Source organism: Pempheris klunzingeri, chromosome 4 (genome assembly GCF_042242105.1).
Source record: "Pempheris klunzingeri isolate RE-2024b chromosome 4, fPemKlu1.hap1, whole genome shotgun sequence".
NCBI lineage: Eukaryota > Metazoa > Chordata > Actinopteri > Acropomatiformes > Pempheridae > Pempheris > Pempheris klunzingeri.
In genome coordinates, this window is record NC_092015.1 from 11,862,843 (window position 1) to 11,873,997 (window position 11,155).

The following is an 11,155-nucleotide window of genomic DNA, read 5'->3' on the forward strand; positions in this document are numbered from 1 at the left end:
CGCTGTAGAACATTTTATTCTCAAAGTTTTAACCTCACAGAGAGGTAAGATAAAATTAAAATGACTAAAAATGGCGTCGTTTGGACAGATAATCACAGATGTGATTATTTAAGGCAAAAACAAAACAAATCCTGCTAAACATGTCTTGCACACCCTCGGCCTGATTATCTGGCAGCTGTTGCAGTCATATCGACAATAAATAAATGATTATGTGGATCCACCAATTAAAGGTATTTCTGGTTTCAACCGCTCTGTGGAGACGGCCTGTCTGCATGAAACCCTTGATAGATAATTATAACTCATCATTACTGAATACATTTTTAACACTGGAGTTTTTTAAGGCACAGCTGATAGCTAATAAACATCTTCCAGATAAATGACATGTACTTTTTATGTTTCTAAGCCTGCCAACCATCACTGGAACACATTTGGCATCTCAAATATTGATTCTAGCTGATATTCTCTTAAAAAGTGAAAAACTGCATTTACTTGGTTTGTTTTTTATTCAGCTTGAACAAGACCAAATTTTAACTTTGTCACTCTCCTTTGTCAAAACTAATGTACCTTACAATACTTTGTTTAGTCTTCTGGATGTGTGAATGACTGTATTTGTGAATGTGTTAAGAAGGATTGTCTGTTTTGTTTTTACTCTACACACGTTACTTGGAGCTGGTGTCACACTGCCCACTCCCAAAGTTAAAAACCGCCATCAAATCCTGGCTGGTTCTGACTGAATCTGCAGCGCGTTTCTCACTTGGTTCAGATAAATGGTTTCTTGTGCTCTTGCTCATATCTCTCACCTCTGTGGTCTGTTGATCTCTCTCTTGGTTAACCGTCCACCTCTGTGTGTGTCCTCCAGGCCCGTGAGCTACCCAGAGAACCACTACAGTCTGTCTCCTGCAGGAGGCGACAGAGTGCTGCCCTACAGAAACCCCTCAGCCAGCTTCTCCTCGCCCTCCTCAGGCCTGGTCGGCCTCTCCACGATGGGGCCGCCTGGAATCACACCAGGCCCCTTTGTACGCTACAAACCCTCACCTGACAGGTGTGTGTGTGGTCATTTGTTCTCTGAGTTCTCCTCCGTCGCTCCTTCGGTCTTGACCAAACATGTCCGATGTTGCTCACTGTTTTGTGTGCTAGAGGTGGATTAAATCTGTACAAAAGACAGGCTGAACATTGTTAGCCAGACGTGTATGAACACACTGTCTCCTAGAGGGAAGGATCTGTTGTGTGGGCGGCTCTTCCTCACAGTGTGGAGGTTTGATAACATCTCGTCCAACCAGATAAATGTGTTTGATTCACCCGCCACCAGGATGCAGAACACACACTGAAATTCTCATCTGCTCAGTCAAATCCAAAGTCTTTAGGGCTGTGAAGTTTTATTTGAGCATATTTGTATGTTTTAAATTGACTTAATCCGCTCTCATAAATAACTGCTGTGGTGTGGATGTGTTTATTAATCAAATTACCTTCTTCCTCCTTCAATCCCTGTGTGTAGATATGGAACAGGACAGCGCCCCCTGCTGCCCTATGAGCCCCACCTGAGTGTTGACATCACCTCCAGTGGAGACTCTTCCTCAGGCTTCACCAGTCAGGACAGCACCATGGAGCGCTGCAAAACAGGTACCTGGCCCTTGGAAAACTGCAATACTTACTGCATTAATTTCAGGAGGCTATAATCAATATGTTTCTATTAATATATATGATATATATATATGACTTTTGTGCGAAAGGGGTTGTTATCCCCCAACTCTGCAGGTCCCCTCAGCTCTACAGAAGTTTCACTGCTCTCAACAGCGTTGTTTTCGACCAGATCATGCAGCTAATTTTAGCAAAAAGCTCTGAAAGTCAGCTGTACATGTTGCGCTCAGCACCAAGTTAGTGACAGAGTTGAGCATTGTAACCAAAGTGAAGCATTTAGCAATTAAAGAGCCAGATGTGTCCCTTTAAGAGCTGGTGGAGACCAAAAATAGAGCTAAAAGTAGAGTGAATATTAGACTAAATGTTCATCAGGTGGACACAAACTGAAAATGACTCTAAATGAAAGATTGCCCCATATCTGCTGAACTGTTTCATCTCAACTTAAAATGTGACAACATGTGGCCAAAAAGTAATGTCAGGTTGTAAGTAAATGTCTTCAACTACATTCATGGCCTCTATATTGTTTCAAAGTGTGTGTTTCACAGTAGAGATGTTGTGCTTTAGTGGGTGGAGGTCAGTGTTTAAATGTGCTATAAGTATTTAATCCTCTTTTCCAACCATGGAGGTTCAGTGTAATTTACTTTAATCCTGTGAGTGTCTGTGTGTGTTTTCTGTCTAGAGCCCCTCTGGCACGTCCCAGCGTCGTCGTCTCGGGGACCGGGTGGTGGAGGGGGGCAGAGGAGACTAGCCAGACAGGATGTCCCGGGGAAAGACTCTCCAAACAGACACTCGAAGGTCAGACTTGTCATCACCCCGTCTCATCTGTTTGTCAGTCACACCTCTGAGCCTGTCTCAGTGTCGCCCTCTCGTCCTCTGCAGGGGGAGACCCAGTACTCCAGCCACTCCAGCAGTAACACTCTGTCCAGCAACGCCTCCAGCAGCCACAGCGACGAGCGCTGGTTCGACGGAGGAGCTGCAGGAGAGCGAGGAGGCGGGGGTTGCCTCGGCGACCCAGCAGACACAGACCCAGACCTTCTCAACAAGGGGGGGTCTAACGACAGTGGCATCGACGCCTCGACCCACTACAACAACACTCGCCACGGGAACATGTCCAACAGCCAATCCCACAAGCCCGTGCACAGCTTCGCCACCTACAGCGGCATCCAGGAGCTGTCCGTGGGAAGGAGCAGCGGCGGGGGAGATTCAAGGAGACGGGAATCTTCACCCATCATACCAGCTGCAGCCAATCAGAACAAAGGGTATCGGACGAGGACATTCCCGCCTCCCGGCTCCAGTGCAGATAAAATGGATGCTTTCAAACCCAGGTAAGAGACGCATCGTTTACGGCGTGTTTTATGGCGCTGATATTAACTAACATTAACCTCAATGAATGACAGGACAGATATCTGACAGCTTTTATTGCGTGAAGAGAGCGTTACATATAACGTTTAAAGCTGCTTAGCTTAATGGAGAATTTATGTACTTAGTAATAACTTTCTTTAGAGGAATGATACTCCAACCAACAGTTGCATGGCCCCTTTTAAACAACAGCGTGAGACATGAAAATGTATCTTTAAAGGGAGAATTAAGGATTAAAGAAGCCTAATCCTCATGAAACATACAGATCATCATGTGATCTCTTCGGCTGGAGGACTCACCGCCACCCCCACATCATAAATGCATACAGGCATCAAACACACAAACATGCACAGAGTTTGACTGCTTGAATTGTTGGATTAAAACAATCTGATGCTGCAGTCTGGGACCACCAACGTAATATCGATTTATAATTAAAACAGGAGTTTAGGACATGGATGATTTATCACAGGTGTGGTGTACACAGATTGACAGATAGTGTTGTCAGGTGTGTGGTTTGTTTTGGTCAGAGGACTGCCGTAGGTTCTCTCTAAATGACAAATAGGCCAGCTGAATAATTTGGATGTCTTAATAGAATTGTTAGTTAGCTTGTTTTGTAGTGGTGAAGAACTGGTTCGATGGATATAGGACATTTCAGGTTGCGTGATAGATGATGGTAGCGGTAGTTCATAACTCTTTGCCTGTCAGTGGAGTTGTATCAGCAGTCAGGAGCAGAGGATCTGCTGTGTGGTGCTTTTGTTTAACAGACGACAACACCCTGGATGTAAATTGCGTGCTCTATCTTTACTGCCCGATCAATGAAGAGGAGGGAAGGGAAATGTATGCTACAAGAATATTAAATAAACTACACGTACAAAGAGCAGTAAAAGAAACTCAATTTACCCTCTGTGAGCCAAACATTTTACAGGTGATTCTTCTTTATTTCTCATGTTTTGTGGCCTTACTGTCAATCAATGGCATGATTATTATTACTTCTTTCTTAAAGAGATAGTTGGATGTTTTGGTCAAGAGTTGGATGAGGAGATCAAGACCACTCTCATATCTGTCCGTTAAATATGAAGCTACAGTTATTAGCTGCTTAGCTTTGCTTAGCATAAAGACTGGAAACGGGGGAGACAGCTAGCCTTTTCCTCCTGTACTACACTTCAGTCAGTAAAATCAATTGAAATCCAAATACAGCGTCCTGTGGCAAAGTTTCTACATCGCTGTTGATTTTGATGCATTAAACACTTATATATCTGTGTCCATCATCTCAGGGCCTACACACCGCAGGGTTACAAGACTCCGACAGCTGAGAAAGCCCGGCCAGTCCGAGCCGCCACAACAACACCCACTTCTGGTCATTTAAGCTCCACCCCTCTGTCTAGCTCCGCCCCCAAGGCCTTCTACGGGAAGAGCAGACCAACCGCCTGGCAGGGCGAAGACACCGGCCCATCAGCTTCAAACACAACCACAACATCCAGCTCTGACAGCAGCAAAAGCAAGAAGTACGTTAGTGAAATGATATCGGCTTTGATGAAGTGAGCGCTGTTACTCAGGTCACTTCAGTTATAGATTAATATAGAAAATGATCCTCAGAGTCTAAAACCAGCTACTGAAACACTGACCTGTAAATGAGCTGGAGATGTGAGTGGTTTGGGTCAATGTGAGGAGACACACGATAAATGTTTAGCATCCTTTGGGTTTTTGATGCTCATGGTTTGTGTCTCCAGGCACGTCGATGCGAACTCAAAGAACGTGTTTGGACAGCCTCGGCTCCGAGCTTCACTGAGGGACCTGCGTTCTCCACGACGGACGTACAAGAGCACCATTGAAGACGACCTGAAGAAACTGATTATCATGGACAACCCGGGAGAAACACAGTCGAGAGACCCGGTGAGAAACACACCAGCGCTTGATGTAGACCATCACAGCCTGAACGTACGTTCACAGCTCTGATCTCCGTCACGTTTCTCCCTGCAGTCTCCCAGACGAACCTTGCAGCGCACCTTCTCAGATGAGTCACTGTGCAGCGGGCGCAGAGAGGCCAGCTTCGCCAATTCTGAGAACCAGACGACCCCCACTGACGTACTGTTCACCTGCACGCTGCCCATACGCAGACACGCCGCCTCCTCCAACCACATGCAGAGCAAGAAGGGTGAGTTTAAACGCTAATACTCTGAGTCTATTAGCTGCCATGTTTCATTCTTTGGGAATCCAAGCAGCCTAGTCATATGTTGATGCCTCGTTTCATGCAGACATTTGTTCATTTACTGCAGCTGTTGTCCTCTGCTGTCCCTCAGTGCCCCTGTCTGCCTCCGAGCTGTCTCTCACAGAGGTTAGAGACAAAGTTCCCCCCCTGAGGAGGCTCGATCCCGGGCTGATGCCTCTTCCTGTGGACACAGCCTGTGGACTGGAGTGGTCCAGCCTGGTCAACGCTGCTAAAGCCTACGAAGGTGAGGACGGAGACCCTCCAGGTTTGTTTAACTAAATGCAACATGTTGGAATTTGTGTTTTAGTTTGGAGTTTATTGGTCAATTTAATTGCGAAACAAATCATCTTAGTAAAATCTTGAAATCCTGGCAGATGTGAGACATATTGTCTGGATGTCGGGGGTTGGTGGGTGTCACCGTGCCTCTGCTCTCTTCTGTAACATGACACTCCTGGGAAAGAAAGAGCGATCTGTGTGTTCATCTACGCCTCGTACACAATCACCTGCTTTGCTTCCCAGCTGCTGTTTCTTTTCTGGGCCTCTCTCCTGTCCCCCGTGTCCTCTGCAACCACAAAGATGATCACAGCACAGACAAACGCACTAGACCCAAGCCAACACCTGATCCACGGCCTTACCTGCAGCCAGGATCCTCCCGTGCTGAGCTGTGATTGTGTCAGTCAGCCCAAGGGACACTTCAGTGAAAAGACTCATCTCTGCTGCTTTTAGAAAGTACGTTTATGTGTCTCTGTTGCAGCACAAAGAGCAGTTTCCCTCTTCTCACTGACGGAGCCGCAGGGTGGTGGTCCAGAAATGAGACCGGTCGTCAGTCCAGTCCAGTTTCACACTCCTCAGACACCGCGGACCACGCCGACCTTCAGCGGGTACGTCAACCAAGCAAAACAGTATCTGTTATAAAGGAGTGCAGCCAGAGAAGTCTAGGAATACAACTCCCCCCAATATTTACACACCTTAACTTTGTCACTACTGCCACCTTGTGGTAACTGACTTAATTTGAGCTGAATCTTTGTCCTCACTGGAGTAAACAGTCGGCTGTTTGAGTTGTTGTTCCAGTTTCTGTATTGCCAGAAAGAGTGTTTATTTTTCTACCAGTGAGATGCAAGAGGAAGATATTTTTGAGACTAAATAGCTTCACTTCAAACTGTCTTATGCATACACAGAAACACGAGTAAAACCTGTCCTCCCACACAACCCGTATACACCAGTGGACGCGCGTGTGTGTGGTTGCGTGTGTGTTACCATGCAAAGTCATCTGTGCTGTGTGTGTTTACAGTGATGAGGTGCCCAACGACTTATCTGGTCGGCTCTACCACCTGGAAGTGATGTTAAAACAGCTGAACAACGATCTGGAGAGAGTGAGAGTCTTTTGTTTGTTTTTCACTTTATTTATCTAACATTTAAAAGTAGAAAAGGACATGATCATAATGTTGTATGCACCCATTAGGATGACCGTTTTCTTTTTTTGATATTTCTACTTCGTCACATTGTAAGAACTCAACAGAACTTCTGTTTTTTAGTGTTAATTTTAATGTAATTTGACCATAAAGGTAATAAAATCTGCTTACATGCACAATTAAAGCTCTCTAAAACGGTTACAGTCTTGTACTCCGGGTTAATCTGTACAAAAAACAAGAGGTTATAGTTTTACTATTTTTGTTGCCACTGGACAGAGTAAGGCTAGCAGTTATCCTCTGTTTCCAGTCTTTATGCTAAGCTAAGCTAAGCATCTCTGGCTGTAGCGTCATATTTAGCGGACAGATAGAGCGGTGCTGATCTTCTGTTCTGACTCTCAGTGAAAAAGTAAACAAGATTATCTCCCAAAATGTCAAACTTTTCCTTTAATAACAGTGAAAATCTTGACTGTAAAGTCACCCTTCCTCTTCCTCTGTCTTTCTACCACCAGGAGAAGCAGGATAAAGTAGTTCTGCTGGCGGAGATGGCCAACCTGAGAGAGAACAACCAGCGCTTGCAGGAGGAGAGCCTCACAGCCAGCGAGCAGCTGCGCAAGTTCAGCGTGCTTTTAACTAACGTCAACAAACCAGAGAGCAGCCACGAGGCGCTCTCCTTAACGCACGACGCCGACTCTAACAGGGAGTGATGTCAGCACCTGCAGCAGGAGAACAAGAAGAGGAAGAAGAGTGTGAGGTTCAGGGCACAGGGGGAGGGCGACTGAGAGAAATACTGTCTCACTACCCACGATTCCTTGCACACACAGACACAGGATCGGCAGAGGTCACCTCACTCAGCCTCCACTGGACTGCCTTAAACCGCAAAGAGAGAGCAAGAAAAAAAAAAGACGTGATTTTTAAAATGCAACACTCCCAGAAAGCAGAGACCCTCCCTCTGTGTTCCCTGAGCCTGTTTATTTTTCTAAACTGAAGTCCAAAAGTCTTATACACTCGTCATGTATATATGAACACATGCGCTACTATGCCAGAGGAGCGAAGAGGAGAGGAGAACCTGACTGTTTTAGAGAACACTTCATCACCTGGAGAGGCCTAATACTGTTCCTGCAGCGAATCAGCCAAAAAAAAACTCATTACAGACTGCATCTCCCAGAATGCACTAGAAGTAAGGGAGGCTCTACAGACATGGTACTATAGATGGATGCCTGTGTGGTACAATTCTCATGTATCAATATTATCTATATTGTACTGATGTTGTATAACAGTTGTACTAAAGAGGTGTGTGTGTGTGTGTGTGTGTGTGTGTAACGGATGGTACAGCGAACACTCAGAAGCATTATGTGTGACACAACAGTGTTTGTGTTCAAGGCGGGATGCATCTTATTACCCTTCGGTGTGTGTGTGTGTGTGTGTGTGAGGAAGAGGTCGAATGTGCTGTAATGAGTGAAGAACAAACTAGTTTACTGTAATATGAAACTTGTGGGCCACAATATTCTCCTGCCCCCCGTTTACGTGGCTGAACCGGGGCCCTGAGATGTGAAACAAGCCATCAGCGAGTGTAAGAGGCCGACGTCATGAAGCTCAGTGATATAATAGTATCATATCTCTAATGTAGTGCATTTTTAAGTTAAGTCTCACTATTCTTCAGCAGTGCCGTATCATCTCAGATATAAACGTGCTGGATTTTAACCGTTATGACCGTGCGTCTTTGAAAGGATCTTTTTAATCTAATATTTAAAGCGTTACTTTGACATTCTGGGGAAAGTCGCTTATTGGTCTCATGGTGGAGGTTTTGTCTAGTGAGCTGTAAGGCATCTGAAAAAAGTAGAAAAAGAAAGTGAATAATTAAATTTCCCAAAATGTCAATCTACTCTTATAACTGCGTCTTCTTTGCGTATTAATCGAAACAAAGCTGTCATCAGTAACGTGTGGTTATAGAAAACATTTACTGTACATGAAGCTCACTCTACAACACTGAAGCTCCTTCGTATCAGAACCTGTGTGTGTGTGTGTGTGGGTCTGTGTGTGTGGGTCTGTCCCTGTGTTCTGTGATAACCCAAATGAACACAAAAGACACTATTTATACTGGCTAGCTTGCTTAATGATATTGTCTACTATATCTATTTTTCATACAGAGATGAGATGTGTGTGTGTGTGTGTGTGTGTGTGTGTGTGTGTGTCGGATGCTGGTGCTGAATGGACGATACATCCCCACAGAGGGTGAATCTCATCTTCCTGTGTCAGTAGACATATTGCTGATGATATTGTACTAAATGATCATCTCCTGCTCTGCCCCGTCGATCAATGACTCCCTCCCTGGTCTGACTGGAACTGTTGAATTTTCAATCCCAACTCGCTCAGGTTCCTCGAGATGCTGTTAATAACAATAAACCATCGGTTGGCGGCGGGCGCTGTGGAGGCACATGTACATTTGTCTGCCATCTTTATGCCACTCTAGTTATCTCTTTAATATTTATGGGTGTGTTAGGTCTTTGTAGTCGCAAATCAATTGGCAGGACTGATGTTTTTATGATCTCATAGTGTTTCATTTGCTGGATTAGTCTCAAACAGACAATTACAAACAGCTTCTCATGTGGTTTTCAGCTGTGACAACGTGACAACAGATTTTATCTTTATCGCCCAACTCCTACTCTTAGAAATATCTATTTTTTTACTGACACAAGAGGGAGCAAGTGTAGTGATCTGGTCTTCTTCCTCCTCAGCCCACTAAACAACCAGACAAACTAACACACAAACACACACTGCGTCTGGCTCTATGTTGCCGCCTCCTTTATTCCTCTGCAGCCAGTTACACAGTTTCAGGTTGAGGTGTTGTCATCCCGTTAACCTTTATACCAGTGACGTTCATATCCTTCAGTTTCTGTTCAGAAATGCGACTTTTACCCGTCTGAGATGAACAGATTCAGGCTGTCGTCGGGCTCAGTGACACACTCCTGCTCCTCCTCTGGAGACCCGTCATTCACGCAGCTTCGCAGGTCCAGATGTGGTTTTAGTATCTGCCAGTGTCATTCGTTTGCTTATGTAAAAGGGGCGTGGTTCCTTTCTTTTTCTTTTTAATATAAATTTTGTTCATGTTATGTATAATTGTAAGCTATTTATAGCATACACAACGATCCCTGTTGAACAAATCAATTATGGTAATATTGTATAACTAGGCTTGTTTTTTAGATGTTAAATATTTTGATAATTTATTTTTTAACACATTCCCACTGTTGCAGACAATAGTGAAGATGAGAGGGTACTGTGTTTTTATTTGTGTATGCTGTTTCACTTCTGATCTCTGTACAAAACTGATTTGTATGGTTCCTCGTTTTTCTATTTTCTGGCGTCTTTCCTCCTTGTGCATCGGTGCTTTCTGCATGTGGCAGGGGGGGTACGTGATGCATAGACACAAACATTGTTTTTCTTTGGGTTGTAATAACTTGTACATTTAAAAGTGTAAATTATGTTTTCATTATTTTATAAAAAATATATTAAAAATAACTATCAGAACATTGTCTAGTTTTATTCTTTTTGAAATGACCATTTGTGTTTGTCCCCCCTCATTTCTCTTAAAGGGTAACTCAGGTATTTTTAAACCTGGGCCCTTATTTACTTATTTTGGATTTGAAATGACTGGTAGGTACAAAAAGTTTAGTTATTGGCCCAGTAAGTCACCTGACGGCAGAGAAGCTCAATGGCTGTAATTTAATCCTTTGGGGCAACTCATCAAGTACGTCCACTAAGTGTTTGTTTTTACCACTGATGGGCTCAGATTGATGTTCTAAGTGTCTGTAAGTAAAGGATCCCTACAGAGAAAGACCTGGAAGATCCTTTTGGTTTAACCATGAACAGCTGTTCAAAGCCACCAGACTCCATTGACAAAACCAATAATTTTACAGTGCAGAACACAGAAGTGACTGCTTACAGCTGTCTCCATCGGTTGTTAGTGGATCCGAACCAGCAATTTAAAACATTAAAGTGACACAACAACACAAACTAACAACTCCTGTTTTGTGAGATAAAACTACTGTTTCTCTCTATGGAGTCTGGTGGCTTTGGAGAGAGCGATTTAACAGCTGTTTGTGAATAACTCAAAAGGATCTTCCAGGTCTTTCTCTGTAGGGATCCTTTACTTAATGCTGTCAGACACTTTGAATAACAATCTGTTGGTGGTAAAAAGCACTTTTAGTGGACGTACTTTGACAGAAGAGGTCGCACCAAAGGATTAAATTACAGCCACTGTAGCTTCTTCAGCTCCAAAACTTGTTCTACCTACCAGCCATCTCAAATCCAAAATAAAATACCTATCAGAATAATTTGTTTTTACGATCGCTTTGTTCACATCATTTCTCGAGCCCAAGATTTTTCTCAAAGTTCAAACCTCCAAAATGTTCAATTTAACTCCAACTATCCATTTAAGTTAATGAAATATTTAACAACTTTTAATCAATATTGTATGAAAAAAAACATTTTGTGGACCAAATAATTCAACTAATCATTTATATTTCATGCAAAAAATGCC

The 11,155-nt window shown here is 43.8% G+C and overlaps 1 protein-coding gene across 2 annotated transcripts in view; it reads left to right on the forward strand.

Annotated features, from left to right (window-relative positions):
• sipa1l3 (signal-induced proliferation-associated 1 like 3) overlaps positions 1–10,134 on the forward strand; it is a 69,908-nt gene extending 59,774 nt beyond the window's left edge. Inside the window, exons 14-24 of one of the 2 annotated variants that reach the window (XM_070828752.1) lie at positions 860–1,042; positions 1,496–1,620; positions 2,318–2,433; positions 2,518–2,963; positions 4,272–4,502; positions 4,728–4,890; positions 4,978–5,152; positions 5,298–5,471; positions 5,961–6,087; positions 6,498–6,579; positions 7,128–10,134. In XM_070828752.1, coding sequence (XP_070684853.1) covers positions 860–1,042; positions 1,496–1,620; positions 2,318–2,433; positions 2,518–2,963; positions 4,272–4,502; positions 4,728–4,890; positions 4,978–5,152; positions 5,298–5,471; positions 5,961–6,087; positions 6,498–6,579; positions 7,128–7,322 — 2,017 coding nt within the window. In that variant the 3' untranslated portion in view covers positions 7,323–10,134. The remainder of the gene's footprint in view (positions 1–859; positions 1,043–1,495; positions 1,621–2,317; positions 2,434–2,517; positions 2,964–4,271; positions 4,503–4,727; positions 4,891–4,977; positions 5,153–5,297; positions 5,472–5,960; positions 6,088–6,497; positions 6,580–7,127) is intronic. The other variant, XM_070828753.1, reaches the window with a different exon arrangement.
• The last annotated feature ends 1,021 nt before the right edge of the window (positions 10,135–11,155 follow it).